Here is a 22,065-nt window from a genome sequence, read left to right on the forward strand (position 1 = left end):
TCACGGCCCATCGCGGTACGCGATGGCCGTCTCCTTGGACTCATCGCGTAGCGCGATGCGTCCATGTATATTATTTTTCACTTTTAGTCCCTTGTCTTTGATAGCTTGTCATTTCTAGTCTGATTCTCGTTGTCCAAAAATACCAAGGCGGCTCTCAAGCGGCTCGCGGCGATGCGAGCGTGCGAAGTACAAAGTGCGCCATCATTGCGCCCATCGCGCCCGTCGCCCAACGCCCTTCGCCTGAGCCCGTGCGCGTACGCGTCGGGTGTTTCGCACCCTCCGCTAGGACCACTGGGCGCATGCTAGTCATATAAGAATATTATTATGGAAAATCTCTTCCTTATAAAGAGCTTCCATTTCTTTACCACTTTCCATGTGGGATGGATTTTAATTTCCTTATTTATACCCATGTGGAATGCTTCCACTTTCTTACATCTTTCAACGTGGGATGGAATTTCCTTATTCCATATCCTCAACATAAGATGGAATATTTTAATTTCCTTATAGAATGGTTTTATTTTCTTTATTTGAATTTTCCTAACACTTATTTTAGGGAATAATTTTGATCCTCCAACTTTACTTAGTTGTCAAATTTGGATCGAAATTTTGGGGATGTTACATCCTCCCCACCTTGAAATGAATCTCGTCATCGAGATTCGTTTGTGAATGATTTCTTACTCGTTTGCTTTACTAGCAAATTCTTTCTAATCTGTTTCTCGAGCTTAACTCGAACTGTTTGAATGGTTAAAATTCCTGATTTGTTGTTAACTTACATCCGGATGATGTATTCAGTCAGTAGTTCAGAATGTCATAAGTAATTGTAAATTGTTAAGCACAGTGGCCAGTTGTGTTTAACTATTTATCTTACCTTGTGTATTCTAAACATTCACTGATGTTAACTCGGTTGTATCTTGAATTCAGTCTACCGAATCCTTTATTCATCTTGATAAGTTTCAAGATATTCATTCTTGAATAACGATATCCTTTACTTATGATCTTGACGGATTCCTTCCGTTTATTTCCATTGATTATACCCTTGAACTTTCAAAGGTTTACTAACTGATTTTCCTTTGAAAATACATACTTTTATGTCTAATCTTTATTCTCTTTATTTCATCTTTTCTATAGATGATAATCATTAAATAACACAGTTTCTTATATTTCGTAAAACTTTCGAAATTTAACTATCTCTTTTCTTAATAATATTCTTTATCACGATCTGTATGCTAAGGGATTTAACTTACCCTTTTATTGTGACAAAACTTCTTGTTTAAATATGAGTTAACAAGTAGTTTATAAGAGTTAACTAACTATTTCTTATGCCTTTGAGTTTCGGACTACTCTTGTTTGTTTCTATTTATTGATTGCCAGATGCTCCTTGTTTTATTTTTTTTTTCCTTTCTTCCTATTGTTGTTGATCCTTTAATTGCGTCTTTAAACATTCTCTTTAAAATGTCCTTTTTCTCCAAAGATGAAACATGCAACTGCTTTCCTTCTATAGTCGTTTTTAGAATGACATGTGACTGATTTATTGTTCTTGTTCTGTTTTTCGACATTTTCCATCATGTCGTGTATCACAGTTCTGACAGATTGGTCTTTTGAATTTAAATGGTTTCTCCTTGTTGATGTTATTCTCTTGATTGTTGCCTTTTCTTTCTTTCTCATACTATTTTTCTCTTTAACGTCCGTATTTCTTACCATACTATTGATCAAATATCTGGCCAATTCCATGGACGAGGAGGTAGTTTGTGGCATATAGGTTCTCACTATATCTACTATCTCTTTGATAATGTTCAAGAAACTTAGTATTATAATCCGTGAGATTTGTAGCATTCATCTTGTGGTTTAGAAACTTGGTTTGAATATAATTGACTTCATGCATGGAGCAAAAATCCTGTAATACGAGTTCTTTAAATACTTCCTATTTTATTTGATACAAGGTTTCTCTGCCCTTTAGAATGTTCCATTATTCTAGAGCTTCACCTTTGAATTTCAGAGATGTGTACTAAGTCCTTTGAATCTTAGTACATTGACTAATGATAACGATGGACTCGATCTCTTCAAGTCACCGTAAAGTTGGTATAACACCTTGATTGCCATAGAACTCCTTTGGTTCGTAGGTTTTGAAGTTCTTAAAACTACAACCTTAAGTTACTAAATGGCTCTTGAAGTTCTTACTATCCGTATTGAAATGGTTTTTCCATGATGATAAGCATTTCGACATGGGTGAGTTCTAATAATCTTATTTGAATGCTTAATTTTGTATATCTCCCATTTCATTATATCGATAAGAGAGATCATTGTGTCATGAATTCTCTCTTGAATTTTGACTAAATATCGTTCAGGAATCTCATGGTCAGATTGCGTCATATTTTTGTTGCTTCTCTGATTAGAAATTTCATCATTATTTACTGATTGTTTAGGTTCAAGCTTCTATAAATGGAATTGCATCAGTATGAAAGAAAATTATATACTGATGATATATTGCGTGATATGTGAACCTAATGCTACAAGAAATCATTTCATAGATGTGTCGTATCTTTTGAGGAATTTCCTTTCCACTTTTTCTTGGACCTTGATTAACCTTTCCTTAAGGTTTATTTGTTTTGCGTTGGGCACAATCCATATTTTTTACCCTTTTGACTGAGAATGATATTAAAGAACTTTTATAAGATGATATATCCATATATCTTAATTACCATAGCTCTTTCAGAATATCTTGTTGATAGGGTTCTACTAGTTTGTCCTTTATTGTATACTCTTGAAATGACTAGTATATACCTTGTGTACAGACAACCCATGAGAATTTCCAATTCTCTTTCTAGGTTTATTTACGTCCCTTTTTAAAATATTTCTTTAGCATTGGCTTGTGGTCACTTATCCTTGAGATTCTGTCCACCTGGACTTTTTCTTATACTGACATTTTCTTTCTTCCAGGCCTTGCTAGGAGAATTACTTTAAGAGTTTTATGCTCTTGTTGTATTGCTATACTGATTATATCTATTAAGATCTTTATTGTCTACTCTTTCCAATGAATGATTGATTTCTTGAGTTTGTTTTTCCTTCTAGATGCTTTTGCTTATCTCCTTTTCTTTTGTCTTTCTTTGTTTTCCATTTCTTTCTTAGGTATTGCTTATGCTAATTTGGTGACATTGATTTCGTAATGATCAGACCTATTTTCAATGTCATATATTCCTTTTAAGGAAATTCTAAATTCAAGCGTTTTTCCTTGAGTGTGAGTGTAGTAAGGATTTTGAAATGCTATTGTTTGTTCTTGATAATTGTCTCCATTACTCTTTTCCCTTTTTGACGATATTGATTTTGATTTACTTGATCCTATTACTTGTGTATTATGATTTACACTTGTCAGAACTGGTGGAGTATCGAATGAATCTGAATTTCCTTCCATTGTCGTTTGATATGAGTCTTCGTTACTGGACACATGAATTAGGAATAGAGACGTTTTCAATGTATCCCTTTCCTTTACTGAATCGAGGTCGACTGGTATAACTATTGTGATTGGAAATCTGCGTGAGATTTGATTGAAAGTAGGAATGCGTTCCTATCTTATTTGTACAGTTTATCTTATCCGTAATATTTGAATGTTAGATATTTTTAAATATCTAATTTATCTTGACCGATGATTATAAGATTGCTCTTTCTATTTATTGATTGTCAGGAAGATTCTTTGTTTGCCCTCTATATGGCAGATTAGGAACCGTTGATTGTTCTTGACTGATAAAGATGTATAATAGCTGTCATTACTGGCCATATCTGATGGCTCAGATTTGAATGATGTGATTGAATGTCTAACTACTTAGCGTATATGCCTAAAGTAGTTTTGTATAAGACATTGATATGGATTATGTTTAGGGATATATAAACTTTCACTCTTTGCTTATCCCTACTTATTCCACAAGAAGTTATAACTTAGGTACTAATATATTAATACCTAATTCGTTGAAACTGATGGCTCTATAATATGATTGATATTTATCTATGATCGAAGCCTAGGTATAATTTATACCTAATTCACTAAGAACCTGGCTCTGATACCAACCTGTCACACCCCGGCTTAGGGCCTAGGCGTATGACCAATAGTTGATATATGTTTTGTAAATACATCAGAGTTGCGGGTTATTTTAGCGGAAGACTTTAGTTAAATAAAATATTAAATTCATTTGAAAACTTCTCGGATAATAAATACCCGATGTTTTATAAAGCTTGTTGAGATACTGTTTGAAATATTTTAATAATTAAAAACTGAGCCATCATTACCTTGCGAACATCTAACTCCATGAATGACTTGCTACCTGTACTAATCTGTACTCCCTGAAATGTGGGGAAAAATACGTCAGCTATATGCTGGTGAACACGTATGACTCTATTAAATATTTGAATGACATTACAATACAAATGTAGTTTTCTTGACAATCTCAGCGTAAGCATTTCTACTTCCGGTATATGTACCACTGCCCTACACACACAACGGTATTCCCCGAGCCAAACAGCCCTGATCTGAAAACTGGTCGTGACCGTTTAAGCCCGCGGCTTCATTGCCTTTGATTGATTGATTGATTGATTGGGCTTTAACAGTTATGTTTGGATCCAGACACATGCGTATTCGGTCTGAGTTGATATTATTCTCTTCTTTGTATTATAACATTTTAGAGATTACTCGATCTCATGTAGACATTTGATTGACTCGTTAAGACAAAACACCCGTTCGTCTTATTGAGTATAAACATGTTTTGACTGATTGAAAAGGTTTAAACGTATTCACCTGTACCGTCGGTATGCGTTTGAAACCTTGAATGTGAATGATTGACTGACTAATTGATTGATTGATTGATTGATTGACCTATAATAAAATAGGTATATAAATATCCGGATCGTCTCTTGATCCGGCTATAGACCTTTAGTCTGGTTTAAATAGCTTTAAACCATGATTGATCATTTGTTTGAATAAAATATTTAGACCCGTAGTCTTTCTGTTTATTTTCCAAATCATATGATGAGTTTCTTTTTCATGAAGAAACATCTATAATCTGTTTCTTCTTCAAGAAGAAACATTCATTGACTGCTATGCATGTAAAATCTTATGTTTCTTACACATGAAGAAACAATGTTTTAACTATATTCTTTGTATACGAATGCTATGTTTCTTAATCGTGAAGAAACTATATTTCCTTATGAATGTAAAATTGATGTTTCTTAGTTGTAAAGAAACACTATTATAATCCTTTGTATGTTTAAAGCTTATGTAAACATAATTATGATCAAGGTTTGGGCTATACCCCTGACTATGGTCTAAGCCATATAATAATAATAATAATAATAATAATAATAATAATAATAATAATAATAATAATAATAATAATAATAATAATAATACCATAATGACTTAGGTCAGAACCGTTATCTTACACGGGTATTCGAAGTTAGATACCTAAGTTTGTACGAGCAGCACTTCTACTCTATGTCGTGTACCGGTGCTTAGATTGTCAGAACTTCGGGGCTTAGCACGAACTTCGAGGTTGGCACACAAAACGAGGCAACATATGGTGGCCATCGTGATGTGCACGTACTTCGAGATATAATGTCGGGTTATTTTCGGATGGCACACACTTCAAGGAACACGTTGAGTATTTGCACAGATTACGAGGTAATGATTGTCGGGTTGGTGGCACGCAAAACGATGCTTGGCACGCAAACCAAGGTAGAGAGAGTAAATCTAGAGAGAGAAAGTTTGGTGTGTGGAATGAATGAGCCGTGAATACCCCTTTTGTTACCGCGATGGGCCGTGATGACGCATCACACACGTGTCACATCCGTGTGACACGTGGCGTTCATGCAGAAGTGGTGGCGTCGCGATACGCGATGGCCGTCTCCTTGGACTCATCGCGTAGCGCGATGGGTCTCTGTATATTATTTTTCACTTTTAGTCCCTTGTCTTTGATCATCTCCTTGGACTCATCGCGTAGTGCAAAGTGCGCCATCAAAGCGCCACATTGCGCCTATCGCCCAACGCCCGAGCCCGTGCGCATCGGGTGCTCCGCACCCTCCGCTAGGTCCACTGGGTGCATGCTAGGCATATAAGAATATTATTATGGAAAATCTATTCCTTATAAAGAGCTTCCATTTCTTTACCACTTCCATGTGGGATGGGTTTTAATTTCCTTATTTATACCCATGTGGAATGCTTCCACTTTCTTACATTTTTCAATGTGGGATGGAATTTCCTTATTCCATATCCTTAACATAAGATGGAATATTTTAATTTCCTTATAGAATGGTTTTATTTTCTTTATTTGAATTTTTCCAACACTTATTTTAGAGAATAATTTTGATCCTCCAACTTTACTTAGTTGTCAAATTTGGATCGAAATTTTGGGGATGTTACACGCTGCTTGCTTGTATGCGACACTTCTCAGCTCTATATATAGTTTGTTGATTTGTTAGTTTGGGTTTGGTCGTTGGAAATGCTTTGTAATAGGAATTGTTTGTTAGACTCGTTTGGTGATTGTAATAGAAATAACAGGTTTGTACCACATTTGTAACTTGGATATTATGTGTTGTTAATTGAGGCGTTTGGTTTTATTCGTTTTAGTCATATTTCTCTGTTTTGGATCCTAAATACCATTTCAATTATCAAACTTGCACTTGATCAAGAGGAAAACGAACCCACACCAAATCATTTTATACTGATAAAATATTTAAATATGTTTTTCAATAAATCAACTGATCCATTAACCAAAGAAGCAAGAACTTTTGCTACGTATATTAATCATTAGAAAAGATCATGTCGTTGAGAAAATATTACAATAAATCAGGGTATAAATTTCATGTAAGATTTATACAAAAATAACATATTTCCAAATAAAAAGGATTAATAGATCTAACAAGGAATTTGTTCCGTAAACCATTTCATGACGGAGAATGGAGCCTTGATCAACGCTAACGCCAACTCTACTATCATCGTTACACAAAAACAACATGGACATATACAGCTCAAAATCAACCTACACCAATACACAAAACTATCACTAATTAATACCAGATCCACAATATATATATATACACACACACTATCTGACATCTAATCCCACCCTATTTGAAACGGCTGACCAGTCAACGGTGGGATCATTTAAAAAAAAATATAAAACTGTGGTTGGACCCTGGACCGGAACTTGAGGGAGCAAAACAATCCCCATCATTTGACCATACACCACCAGGAACATAGACTTCATGAGGATTTTCATTAGTGTCTTCACTCATCCACCTGCCTTAATCGTTTAAAACAACATCTCTACTAATAACAACTCGTTTTTTAATAGGGCCATACAGTCTGTAAGCCTTTGAGTTAGGAGAGTAACCAATAAAAATACATTTATCAGATTTTGCATCAAATTTCTTCCTCAGCCGAGCAGGTTTTAAGGCATAAGCAATACAACCGAAGACACGAAGATGACTTACTGATGGTTTGCGAGCATACCACATTTCATAAGGAGTGGCATTGTTTAAGGCTGTCGTTGGACTTAAGGTGATCACGTACACTGAAGTAGCGATTGCTTCACCCCAAAACTCCTTTGATAAACCTTTCTCCTGTAACATACAATTAGCCATCTCCCCCACCGTACGGTTCTTTCTCTCCGCTACCCCATTTTTCTCCGGTGTGTAGGGAGCCGTTAGATCACGATTGATTCCATGAACTTGACAATAATCAATAAACTCCTTAGATAAAAACTCTCCCCCACGATCAGTACGCAAATTAACAATTTGCCTTCCAATTTCCTTCTCAACTTTCACTTTAAATCGTTTAAAGTATTCAAAGGCCTTTGATTTTTCTTTTAGAAAAATACACCCACAACATACGTGTATAGTCATCTGTCAATAGAAAAAAATACTTGTTACCTCCCAGGGAAGTAGTTGGCATTGCTCCAACTAAATCAGCAAGAACAAGCTGCAAAGGATGTGAGGTCCTCCAAAGGCTATGAGGGAATGGTTTTCGTGTTGCCTTTCCAAGTACACACCCTTCACAATCTGTTACTTGGCCAATCTGAGACATCCCATGTACCAACCCTTTATTGCTCAAAAGCTGAAGGCTTTCTTCATGTAGATGACTATAGCGCCGATGACACAAATTTGACTCATCCGTATTGGCAACAAAACCAGTTTGAGAGCATGAGTTAGAGCCGATCCTCAGTTGAAACACTTTGTTAGAGGCCATATCAATGCGATAGGCAACTATATTGGTGCGTTTGTGTGTGATCACACATGCATTATCATCGAACAAGAGAGAGTACCCAGTGTTCATGAGTTGCCCAACACTCAACAAGTTATAGCCAAGTGCAGGGGCATATTGAACATCATGCAACACTTTTGACTCTCCATTATCAGTCAACAGTCGTACCACGCCTTTTCCTTCAACCTGAATGCTCTTACCAGTCCCCATCTTAACCTGCACTTTCTTCGTTTCATCCAACTGTTTGAACAACGATCGTTGCCCGGTCATATGATTGGAGCACCTGCTAACGAAAAACCAAATACTAGGAGCCGGAGTATCTTCACTAACCGCCATAAACAAACGACACTCATCTTCTTCTTCTTCTTGTTCAACAGCCGTATTCACTTGGGGTTCAAACCAACAATCTGCAAGAACATGGCCCATCCGATTACAATTAAAACATTGAACTTCACCCTTACCTCGACCATTAAATCGACCACCTCGGCCTCTGCCACGTCCACGAAATCCTGATCGTCCTCTTCCCGTGATATTACCTGACCCGACCACTTCTCTAGCCTGGAAGACTCTTTCTTCTTCAACAATTGTCATGCTTCGATTGACACGTGCTTCATGAGACTGTAACGAGCCCATGAGTTGATCAAAAGACAGGGTAGAGAGATCCTTCGACTCTTCGATAGTTGTTACAACATGATCCCACTTGGTGGGTAGGCTTCGTAGTACCTTCTCAACTACGAGCTGATAAGAGACGTCTTCACCATACGCATTTTTTTATTCACAATTCTCATCACTCTGGATAAGAAATCTGAAACTGCCTCATCGTCCTTCATCTGTAGGGTTTCGAACTCACGTCAAAGCCCCTGCAGTTTCACTGATAAAACTTTGGAATCACCTTTGTACTCAGTTTCAAGCACTGTCCATGCTTGGTTTGCTGTTTCAGTCGCTTCAATTCTGGAAAAAAATGTTGTTGTGCACTGCCTGCTGAATTAGGGCAAGAGCACGAGCATCCTTCCTTTGATTCTCTCTAAGGCGGGCTTCATCTGTATCTCTGGCATTAAACACCGATGTCACACACTCCCAAAGATCATGTGATCTCAACACCGTCTTGACTCGAATACTCCAAAACTCATAACCTTCTCCTTTGAAGACAGGAAGAGGAGGTTGAGGAGAATTGGTGTTGCTTGCAATAGCCATACTCACTCGTTTTTCTTTTGATTGTTCCTCACAATCTATTTCTGATACCACTGTTAATGATATGCAGAGATACTATAAAACTCAATAATAAATTCAATACCAAGGCACTGCTTAAATAGTAGGCAAACAAAGACCCACGACTCAACAATGATCACATGATCACATAACGTTCACATGATCTAAACAACCCACTAAACCAGGACTCCATAACCTACTGACTTATTCTAAGCTATCCCTAAAGAATAACATTACATGACTCAACATAACAAACTACTTAAAACACAATTATATGAAAATAATAATAAAGACACGTGACACATTTTTTTTTCAACATGAACACCATCCAGATCTGTCACCTAGCTGGAAAAAAGTGACCTGCAACTTGCTGGAAAAACGTGTTGTTGCTTCCAGCGAACTTGTCCGGAGACCAGTGGTGGTTTCCGTTACAAATTGTTTATCCGACGATGAACATCGTTAGTGGCAGCGAAAGACACAAATATTCCGGCAAGGGACTAGTGTTGGCGGTGGTTCCCAGTTGCATGTATTAATCTCTGATGATAATATGAAGATTCCGGCAAGGATCGGTGGATGTGGTGATGCTCGCTACCTTTGTTAAAAACAAAATGAATGAAAATAAAACACAATGAAAAAACATTAAAAAATAACACAATGGTAAAACACAGTCATTATTGTTAAAACACAATGAAAAAAAATATACTCAAACAAAATTTAAGTAAAACACAATGAAAAAAAAACACTATGTTAAAATATAATTTGGTAAAATAAAATAAAAAAATCACAATGACCATAAAAACACAATTTGTAAAACACAATAACCATAATATATAACACAATATATACAAACTCACTACTTTTTTAAAAAATAATTTATATAGTAATATGATATTCATATTAAAGATAAAAAAACGTTCGTTGTTATGATGATTTTTTTTTTTTACAAAAAAATGTCGTATAGAAAGGTTATGGAAATTTTAAAAATAATGGGAGGACTGACATTTGCATGTGAAGAGAAAACATCAACAATATGTGTTATTCATTTTATACCATTCTCTTTCTTTTATCTTTATCTTTTTCCCAAACTAATCTTAGTCCTTCAAATTCAAATTCAAATTCAAAGAACATGATTACTTTTTATTCTTCCTACAAACATCATACTTCTTATTTTAACTTAACTCATACATCACGTTTACAATTTTAGGAATCACTTTATAAATAATTTTATAAATTTATATAGAGTCAGGCACTAGAATTGACAAATTACAAAAACTAATAGCAGATCAGAAGGAAGGAAAACGGATGGAACTCAAACCACAGAAAACCCAACTCCTCGTGAAACCACCAAACTGGCCACTTCGGTCCTCCTGACTCTTGTCATGACTAATAGCTAGGGTTGTGTACGGTTCGGTTTGGTTCGGTTCGGTTTTTAGGTAAAATTGAAACCGAAGTTATTGGTTTTTTGATTATACAAACCGTTCGGTTTCGGTTTTTCAATTTTCTGTTTTTAGGTTATTTTCGGTTTCGATTCGGTTATAGTCGGTTTTTTTAATTATGTGTAGACATTGCAAAAAAAAAATTAAAAATGAAGATGATAATTTTAAGCTTCTAAGACTGTATTAGAGTATCACAAATTTCTTAATCAAAAAACACTAAAAAGTTTAGTTTTAATCTTCGTTCATCTTCTTGTTAGTCTTCAAAGTTTAGTCTTAGTCTTCATAATCTTCATCACCATTAATCGGTTCAGTTTTTTCGGTTTTTTTTAAATGGAAAACCGAACCGAAACCGAATTTTTGGTTTTTCAAAAATACAAAAAATTTACTGTCGGTAATGATTCGGTTCAATTTTACCAGTTCTGTTTTTCCGGTTAATTCAGTTTCTGTTCGATTAATTCAGTATCCTGCTCACCCCTACTTATAGCCCAAATGGGCTTCTTTTGGACTAAACTAAAAAAATTATCAAGGGAGTTTATTATGACTAGTGTATAATGTATATGCAATAAAAAGTTCTCAGGAACGAGAACCATTATATTTTTTCAATTTTGGCCATTACCCATTATCCAGATGTAGTTCGGTTTGTGTTATATATAAAAGGATCAATAATCCTACCTAGGCCCAACAATATTGATTGATCACAAAATAAATAACTAATTATACTTAATAACATTTTGGCTGGTACAATTAGTAATACTAAATGGCAATTCGTGAACGAGAAGAGGAAAACAAATTTTGGAGGTTATATGTTGACAAAGACACTGCAACACTAGGAGTGGCGACATTGACATTCCTAGTGTCGCTCATGCTCATGATGATATGCTAATGCTATCTAGTTGCGACACTTGAAGTGTTGCCCATTGTGACACTTTAGAGTGTCGCTGCTAGCTTGTATGCGGCACTTCTCAGCTCTATATATAGTTTGTTCATTTGTTAGTTTTGGTTTGGTCGTTGGAAATGCTTTGTAATAGGAATTGTTTGTTAGACTCGTTGGGTGATTGTAATAGGAATAGCAGGTTTGTACCACATTTGTAACTTGGACATTATCAATAGAATGATGTGTTGTTAGTTGAGGCGTTTGGTTTTATTCGTTTGTCATATTTCTCTGTTTTGGATCCTAAATACCATTTCAATTATCAAACTTGCACTTGATCAAGAGGAAAATGAACCTACAACAAATCATTTTATACTGATAAAATGTTTAAATAAGTTTTTCAATAAATCAACTGATCCATTAACCAAAGAAGCAAGAACTTTTGCTACGTATATTAATCATTAGGAAAGATCATGTCATTGAGAAAATATTACAATAAATCAGGATATAAATTTCATGTAAGATTTACACATAAATAACATATTTCCAAATAAAAAGGATTAATAGATCTAACAAGGAATTTGTTCCGTAAACCATTTCATGACGGAGAATGGAGCCTTGATCAACGCTAACGCCAACTCTACGATCATCGTTACACAAAAACAACATGGACATATACAGCTCAAAATCAACCTACACCAATACACAAAACTATCATTAATTAATACCAGATCCACAATATATATATACACACTATCTGACATCTAATCCCATCCTATTTGAAACGGCTGACCAGCCAACGGTGGGATCATTTTAAAAAAATATAATAAAATTAAAGTTTGACTGTCTATGATTAGAACGACCATTCAAATACTGTAAAAATACTATAAAATAATGGAGTGGATAAAAAGACAAACCCGACGATCCAGATAACGACTCCGATGAGGGAGAGTAGGAGGGCGACAAAGGCGAAAGGGAGGCCTAAAAGAAACCCTAAGGGTCTGCATCGACAGTCATCGTCATCACTGCCACAACAACACATTTCTTCTAGTGACTTTGCTTCTGATTTTGGATTGGGATTTGTAGTAATTAATATGTGTGGAGTTAAGGTTATTTCATAAGAAGATAAGGAAGGCGTTGACGTTTTGTTGACGGAGGACACAAGAAGAAGACGACGAGGATGGATGGGGAGGATAACCCAAAGACATTAAACTAAACTACTATGACCACTACAACTCAACCACCTTCCATCGATATTAATAAACTATAAACCTATTATTAACGTATTGTTCAAGTATATTTTATAGATATAGTAAAATAATAATTATTTTTTCTTCTACTTTAAGATCAAGTTATATCCTTATTACTATTATTTTTTGGCTTTATTATATGTGGCCTATGTAGCATCTAGGTGAAAAAACATAGAAATTGAGATAAGGAGAGAGAAAAGAGACATTGTGAGGAAAGAAAACGATAACTTGGCAAGAGGTTCATTGTCTGACAACGTCCACCATTATAAATGCTCTTATTTAAGTTGGATTGTGATGGTAGTTCCGTTAAAAAGGCGACATTGAATAAATGAAGGCCAAAAGAAAATAACTTAAGGTTGATATTGGTAGCGAAAAATTACCAAAGTAATCCAGTGTGAATATATAATCGGGTTTTAATTTTAATATTTGTTTTGAAGACAGAAAATGATATATTACATATGTAGTTCATAACATTAGATGGTTATAAATATAGCACCCAAGTATATGTCCAAAATTACATAGATCATCGTTACATGTTTGAAACTTGTTAAATACATTGTCTTAAAAATGACTAAACGTTAAAACGATTACTGGTTGTTTATAAATTGATCAATTATTGAGTTCGGTTTGTATGAATCAATCGGGCCTGAATTGTTTTCGGTTACAAACGAGGGCGGGATCTAACAATGGTGTGTGAGGGGTTATGCCCAATAAGACTTATGCCCAATCGCTAAACATGGTGTGTTTATATATGTTTTTATTTAGCGATTTACATGTCATGTGCTAGGTGGATTGGTAAGACTGTCGGGAATTAGGTGATGGAGGGTGATATATTGGCCGTGAAGGGTACCCATCGGTGAAGTTGAGGTGGTATTTGCATGACATGTGTTCTCACTTAAATAAATAAATAATAATTGATGCTAGTCTGGCTGGTTAACGACAGGCTAATAAAAACAAGTATTTGTTATATGTCACATCAACCATGTCACATGCATGTATGTTCTCACTTGCATTAATAATAATTCCAAATCAAGGTTTGTACTATATATTAAATTGGTCTACCAAAATGTATTTAGCTAGCTAAAGAGGCGAAGCTTGAACATACACGTTCAGGGGGGCGAACTCAATACGTATAAAAAAATTCATAGACTAGAGGGGGACGGGCTCAAAATTTCAGTCGGAAACGGGTGAATTTATACCATGTATAAAATTTTCGGTTAAAATGATAAATTTACACTGCCAAGCGAAAAAAAGGAGGCCAGGTTCAAAATTTCGATTGGAAACGTGTAAATTTACACTATGTATAAAAATTTTCGGGCAAAAAGTGGATAAATTTACACTACCGAGCAAAAAATCGAGCGAAAAACGGAGGGAGCCGGGCCACCCCTGACCCCAACTAAAGCTACGCCCCTGGCTAGCTTGATGGAACCAGTGTGTCGAAAAGGTGGATGTCTCCCAAATTATGAGGGTTCAAGTGTATTGTGAATAATTTGATACAAAATTAAGAAGTAGCTTAATTTAGGGGTGTGTTAGTTTGTAGTTAAAAAAAATCTACGAAAATCAAACAAAAAGTATAGCTAAATGAATATTTACGTGATGAAGTCATAATAGAATTTTGATTCCAATGATTTATTTTTAATATGTATGCTATATAATCTCGAGCGACCTTTTAAAATTTTGACAGTTGACACCTACTCAATAAACGAATTGAAAGAATAAAATCTAAAGTTATATGCGGTGTAGTGGTAATTCTACCTTCTTTTTACATCTATTTTTGACCCTTTACACTAAAAAAAGTTATAAAAATAAATAATTAAAAAACAAGGTTAATTGGCTAAACTTTATTCATTCCAATGGGAATATTATTTTGGTAAACTTAAAATATTACAATGGAATGTTTTAATTCAATGGGTAAATGAAAGAATTGTTGAAATCCTATGAATGCATGGAGGAATTAATTCCAAATTCAATTCTAGTCATGACAACCATAAATGATTTTTTATAGAATTAATTTCAATTCCACACTCAATTCTTTCATAGTCCTTGGGACCATAATAATAATAATAATAAAAAGACATTCAAACATCATTATAAGACTTGAAATAAAGGAGTATCCCGGACCTATACCAGGATGTTGACGGTGATTTTCAAATCTCCTCAAGTAGGATTCAAACTTATTTACATAGGTCATGAAATCATTGATTAGGATCTTGGATTTGAATAATTTTAGTTTTTTGGTTTTTCAAAATAGCATGAACCGACCTGACCCGATCCGAGAAATTTGTAACTACTAAACTGATAGATATGAAAGTACCAAAAATTAGTGACACACATAAAAGAAGTTCCCAAGTCCCTCATTGGGTTCACATGCGTTACATGGTTTCAATAGTCAGTTTGAAACAAAACACGTCCTTGTATGAATAGTCAACATAATATTGGTTCGAAACAAAACATGTCCTTGTATGGATGTATATTAATTTAATATTATGTGTGAGATTTTACTAGGTATATTTATTGATTTGTTAATATATTAATGAATGAACATATCCTTGAAACTATCTGATCAATTTAGGGCTGTTAAAAATGATCATTTTTAAAAGCAAACAATATATCATCAGGGGACACAATTGGTAAAATATAAGACAAAATATGTAATTTGCCCCGATTGTATATGTAGTGTACTACAATGTTGGATAATATTTTGTCTTTTCGAAAGGTGAGAGTTCATTTGCTTTATCAAAAAATATATAATTTAGAAGCAGAGTTAGAGACTGTGTGAGTTACCAATTTAAAAATCAACAATAATTTTAGTTGTCTCAACAATTTTTATAATTTTGTGTTTATTAGGGTTGAGCATGAACCGGGTCTTACCCGTCAAATCCGAATAAATCATACCAACTTGAATACAATAGGGACGGTTTCCGGGTCGTATAGATACAAAAATAACGGGGTTAGAATTGGATCTGGGTCGGGTTCGAGTTTGCAAAAATGGCTTAGAAATTACACAAATCGGTTTTAATACTAACAAATTGATCTAAGACCCGAGAACCCCTATTAACAATAGGGTCGTTTCTGGTATAGTTCTACTATTAACCGGGTTCGTGCCCAAGTCAGTTTGGAAAGATAAAATACCTTTGATCACCCTTAGTATTTATGACACATTTTTTCAGTCACATGGTATTTAAATGCTTAATTCATCGTTTGAGTATACATTTATAAAATTACAAACAAAATATTATAAATTATAGTCGAAACAGTAACAATGAAAATATGAGATTATACGAGCAAATGCCTGAACCAAAATATGTTATTGCTATGTGGGCATGTATTACAAGAGGGATGTTCAGTGTTGATTTTATAGTATTGTTCGCGGAGTCAATATTATTTTTAAGGTGTGAGTGTTGATTCTTATAGTATTGTTTGCGGAGTCGATATTATTTTTAAGGTGTGTATTGGTTTTATCAAGCTCAACTATCGTATTTTGGTCGTTGATGGTCCCAACTAACGAATTGGTTAATAACAATCCTATCTTTTATCATATTTGTTCCTAACGTTCCGCAACTAACAGAATGCTAACGCCGTTAGTTGCAGGTTATCGAAAACATGCTTTTAGCCGGAAAAGTCATATTTTCTGCCGGGAAACTTACCACCACCATCACCAGCTGACTCACCAACAACCAAACACCACCACTTGAGCGCCATCAACCGATTTCGATGATGGTTCTAAGATTTTCACGACCCCAATAATTGGGTCTTTTACTAGAAAAGATTTCTAGAGGTCCGATCTAAGGTTACAAAGATGTTTAGGACGAAAATGTTGAGTTTTCCAGAAAAAAAATGAGTTTCGGCCAAAAAGGTTATTCCGACGACCTGCAACTAATGTCGCAGACCGTTGGGAACAATATGGTAAAAGGTGGGATCGTTAAAAACCAATTCATTAGGTGAGACTGACAACGGTAAATAAATTATAGTTGTGATTAATAAAACCAATACGTCTATTTTTAATTATACATGTTACTTCTCCTTTAAAAAAAATGTAAACATTTTCTCCTTTTAAGAGACGTCTTTATCAATTGAGCTCGGACTATGTTAACCTTTGGAAGGCCCATGTGGTTTTATCCCGCATGAAGGCCCAAATTTGGTCCTTTTAAAAGAGACCCAACACACAGATCCATGCATATAAACATACATATAGCATGTATTTAAAACCCATGAGTTAAAAAACTATATGTTTGACCCATTGCTGCAACTTTGCTATCTATGAGATCGATGGAGATGTATTTGTCCTGCTCGGTATGTCTCTATGTCATTGTAGTTTAAAATATCATCGCCTAGTTCAATTATAATCAATCATTCACACATCCATCAAAGCAAAGTTAATAAAAAAAAAGTAAGTTGGCCGGCAATGGAAGGAGACTCAAATGAAGAAAAATCGAATATCGATACAGAATTACAAACCGAATTACTCGTTCACAATCATCATGATCATAAGGGCGGTATGATAACCATGCCGTTCATCATAGGTACATCAAAATCCCCAAATTCTTTCTTTTTGCTCAACTTTTGTGGTTCGAGTATAGATGGATTCTATCTTGATCGCGGATTTTGAATTTTATTTTGTTTTGAGGGTAGTGAACGAAGCATTTGAGAGAGTGGCGAGTTATGGATTGATGCCGAACATGATATTCTACCTTATGGAAGTTTATCAAATGGAGCTTGTGACTGGAACAAGCATACTTTCAATTTGGTCGGCACTTTCAAATGGTCTCTCTATTCTCGGAGCTTTCATCTCTGATTCTTACTTTGGTCGGTTTCCAGTCATTGCAATCGGATCTTTATCCACCCTTATTGTAAGCCAAATTCATCCAATTTTACACTTTGATCCTAAATTTTGGTTGTTGGATAATCATTTCATAAATGTTTGCAAGCATTGAACTAAGAACAAAACAATATATTTTGGTGAATATTAGCGGGGATCTACTCCGATGCTTACTAGAGATAGACTCCTATGCTAAGTTAAGTGTCTTTGGTTAGTAACTGAAAATCAGATTTTTTTCGTACAGTGAAATTACAATGGAAAATGATAATCATAAATCTAACTAAAATGTCCATAGCTATATAAAATATTCAAAATAAAGAGTTAAGAATCTTAAAACAAACAAACATAAAACTAAAATGATATATCAAATAATAGTAACGGTAATAGATAATAAACTTTGTTAACAATCTTCTTTTTGTTGCATGATAGGGGATGACTTTTCTCTGGTTGACTTCAGTGTTTCCACAATTAACACCTTCTTCTTGTCATGAACCGGACAGCGGTTGCAACTCACCGACACCGATCCAACTCACTTTCCTTTTCTCATGTTTTGTTCTAATGTCAGTCGGATCTGGCTGCATCAGACCGTGTTCCATGGCCTTTGGTGCAGACCAGCTTAAACACCATCCAACTCTAAACAACCAAAGACTCATTGACAGCTACTTTAATTGGTACTATGCATCGGTCGCAATTTCAACAATCGTTGCTATTACGGCTATGGTCTACATTCAAGAGCAACTTGGTTGGCAGGTTGGATTTGCAGTTGCTGCATTGATTATGCTATGTTCTTCTCTTATGTTCTTACTTGGAACCTCTCTTTATGTCAAAGTGAAAGCCAGTGAGAGCCTATTTTCGGGGCTGATTCAAGTTTTAGTCGTTGCTTTTAAGAACCGTAGGATCTGTCTTCTTCCTGATGACTGCTACAATCATAGTAAACAAATGCACCAGGTTGAGCTAACCAACAGCTTAAGGTACAAGATATATAAATTTTATATGTTGATTTGTTGTAAGTGTATTTTTAGACAAAAATCTTAAATTATTTTGTTAATTCCTTTTTATTCTTTTTTTTGAATGGCTACTTCTTTCTTTTTCTTAATTAATTTTTAGTTTACCATTTTATTATGTTTTGATTGTTAGGTTTCTTAACAAAGCATGTGTTGTCAAAGATTTGAACCTTGATTCTTTGAGACTGGATCCATGGAGCGTGTCGACTGTCGAAAACGTTGAATCCCTAAAATCGGTAATTCGAATATTACCATTGTGGTCCACGGGCATTTTAATTTTTACGACTATTTCCCAGGGTTTCCCAACTCTACAAGCACAAAAAATGAACCGATATGTCACCCCTTGGTTCGAGATCCCAGCCGCATCATTCACCTTATTCATGGTCTTGACGCTCACCATTTGGATCATGTTTTACGATTGTATCTTGGTCCCATTTCTAGTCAAATACACACATAGGCCATGCGGGTTCCATCCAAAAACCCGTATGGGAATCGGGTTGGTCATCTCAGTCGTGGCCATGATTGTATCCGCAATTGTGGAAACCATAAGGAGGGATTCGACAACTGACATGTCGGCTATATGGTTGGTTCCACAATACGCGTTACTAGGTTTAGCCGAGGCGTTTAATGCAATTGGGCAGTTGGAGTTTTACTATTCTGAGCTACCTAAAAGCATGTCAAGTATAGCCATAGCCATGTTTAGCGTGAGCAATGCGATTTCTGGGCTCGTTGGAAGCCTTTTGATTAATGTTGTGGATGCATACACCGCTAGAGGAGATAATGCTAGTTGGCTATCGAGTGATATTAACGAGGGTCACTTGGATTACTACTACTGGTTACTTTGTATTCTAAATCTGCTTAACCTTTTCTACTACTTAATATGTTGTCGTGTTCATCGGAGTTCGTTGACGGAGAGTAGGTTGTCATAAGCTCAGGGAAGGACATGATTATAGGCAGTAAATATCAATTATAATTTTTAATTTTTAAGGTGTCATTACGTTGTGTTATTCAATCAAACAATTTTGTTTTGTTAGGTCTACGCCTTGTGGTCTTTGACCAAATAAATTTCTTCCATGGCAAACTTATATATGCCTCCTTTTATATTATTTTGGTTGCTCATTTTCAATTATGTGTCATGTTCAACTAGAGCTATGAATGATCTTCCATATTTGCTTTCTCACATGCTGTGTTGACCAGGCTAAATTACCCTGGCACACACCAAGTCCCATAGTAATTCACTTGCAAGATGCTTTGCTTGCTATTAGTACCAATGGACTCGGCCCGGACGTCGACTCGGACGCCTTACCGGGTCAAAGGTCGGACCGACCAGGGAGGGCGGACCGGTGTTTGACCCGAATGATGTTATAAATAATTTAAACTTGGGTCATTTTGGAGATAGAAGCTTTAATAATTACCCATGAGCCAACCAACCAAGATTATTGATGTCTCTGTTAATCAAACATAAATTATACATATTTAAAAAGCAATGTATAAAACATAGATAAACATTAAAGTTTGTTATTATCAATGTTTTCAGACCCGGACCGAATGTCGACCCGGACTCTTTACCGGGTCACAGGTCGGACCGACCAGGGAGGGCGGACCGGACATTGACCAGGATGACGTAATAAATAATAGTGTGTGTGTGTGTGTGTATATAGGGGTGAGTTAACGTACAATAATCGCTTATCGTACATTACATACGCGACTTCCTGCACCACCGATTCTAATTGAAATTAAAATTGCTTAGTGGCATAATTATAATTAACCTAAAAATACTTAACGCATACCCGTTAAAGTCCACCATCGCGACCATCGTCTACTGTCATGAGCACCACCATCGTCCGTCACCACCATCGATCGTTGGTCACAGGTTAGTTAAGCAATTTCCAATTGAAATTGAAATTGAAATTGTTGATGAGCCTAATTGATCAATTAACCTTGAAATTGATCCAATCAATCATCACTTTGAAGCTTCAGTCGATCAATTTTGAGTTTTGAGTTCTGGGTTTTGACATTGAACGTATTAACATTAAGTTTATACGTTCTGTTTAAACGTTATGAACAAAATCAGTTAAACTTTAAAAGTTCAGTACAAAAAGTTTATACATTCTGTTTATACGTTTTAGGTTAATGTTAATACGTTCAATGTTAAAGCCCAGAACTCAAACTCAAGATTGATCGACTGAAGCTTCAAATTGATGATTAATTGGATCAATTTCAACGTTTAATTGATCAATTAGTTCAACTGACCTGTGAAAAAGGCGTGACGGTGGAAGATGGTGTTCACGAAGGTACCCTCGACGGTCGCGACGGTGGATGCAATCGTTGGACGGTGACGGTGAAGGTGGACGGAATCGATGGGGGCGGTGGATCAGAGTTGATGGGAGCAGTGGGTCAGAGCAGTGGACGGTCACATGTTTTTTGAAATTGAAGGGTGTAGAAACTCGCGTACCTATTGTATGATAAGGGATTCCTTTATCTCTCTCTCTCTCTATATATATATATATATAACAAATTTTATATATAATATGAGTTTTTTCTTTTTTGGGTTTATATCCATTTGTTTATTATTTTCTCAAGATTTTGTATTTATTTTATTGATTTTGATAGCATTGAATATATATGATTCATTTCCTTTTTAGAATGAATTTTCAGTTTTCCATTTATAGCACATGTACATCACACTGTATGTCTAAACATATGTGTGTATTTTTCTAGAGAAAGTATGTGTTTATTTTTCTAGAGAAAGACATCATTAGAGTTGGTGGAATGGCTAGAGGGGATTTTCATAAAACTTTTATCTTGGTTTCACACCCGGGGTTCGAATCCCGTCTTCGTCAAGTATTTTTGATTTAATAAAAAAAGGTTTTGAGATGATTTGACAATAATAAATAAGGAAATATGTGACTTGACAATGATATATATATATATATATATATATATATATAATCTAGCTAAATCGAGTTTTTTTTAATGAAACCGGGATGTTAAAATAAGAATTTTGGGTTTTTTACTTTTTTCATTTTTGCGTTTTTTTTATTTTATGATTTTTTTATTTTTGGGTTTTTTGTGGTCCAAAATGGTTCTCATAGTTCTCAATTTCAAAAAAGTCCTCTCATGATCATGATCCTATATATGTGTGTGTGTGTGTGTATTTGGCTACAACACCATTACACCCCAAAAACAAAAACTCAACATTTGCTGTCTAAACACCACATAACGCAAAAC

At 35.2% G+C, this 22,065-nt stretch overlaps 2 protein-coding genes across 2 annotated transcripts; one reads left to right on the forward strand and one right to left on the reverse strand.

The window, feature by feature from the left end:
- Window positions 1–12,252: 12,252 nt before the first annotated feature.
- On the reverse strand, window positions 12,253–13,121 carry LOC143578375 (signaling peptide TAXIMIN 1-like). The gene is made up of 2 exons (XM_077061971.1): window positions 12,679–13,121; window positions 12,253–12,454 (listed from the first exon to the last, which is right to left on the reverse strand). Exons 1-2 carry the CDS (start codon window positions 12,801–12,803, stop codon window positions 12,331–12,333), a joined length of 249 nt encoding a protein of 82 aa, XP_076918086.1. The 5' UTR covers window positions 12,804–13,121; the 3' UTR covers window positions 12,253–12,330.
- Window positions 13,122–17,224: 4,103 nt separating this feature from the next.
- On the forward strand, window positions 17,225–19,821 carry LOC143578374 (protein NRT1/ PTR FAMILY 1.2-like). The gene is made up of 4 exons (XM_077061970.1): window positions 17,225–17,534; window positions 17,644–17,861; window positions 18,260–18,801; window positions 18,968–19,821. The coding sequence occupies exons 1-4, from the start codon at window positions 17,417–17,419 to the stop codon at window positions 19,761–19,763; spliced, it is 1,674 nt and encodes a 557-aa protein (XP_076918085.1). The 5' UTR covers window positions 17,225–17,416; the 3' UTR covers window positions 19,764–19,821.
- The last annotated feature ends 2,244 nt before the right edge of the window (window positions 19,822–22,065 follow it).

Source organism: Bidens hawaiensis, unplaced genomic scaffold, assembly GCF_021521415.1.
Source record: "Bidens hawaiensis isolate Kalapana, Puna unplaced genomic scaffold, B.hawaiensis_p1.1 tig00029267_1, whole genome shotgun sequence".
NCBI classification, from domain to species: Eukaryota; Viridiplantae; Streptophyta; class Magnoliopsida; order Asterales; family Asteraceae; genus Bidens; species Bidens hawaiensis.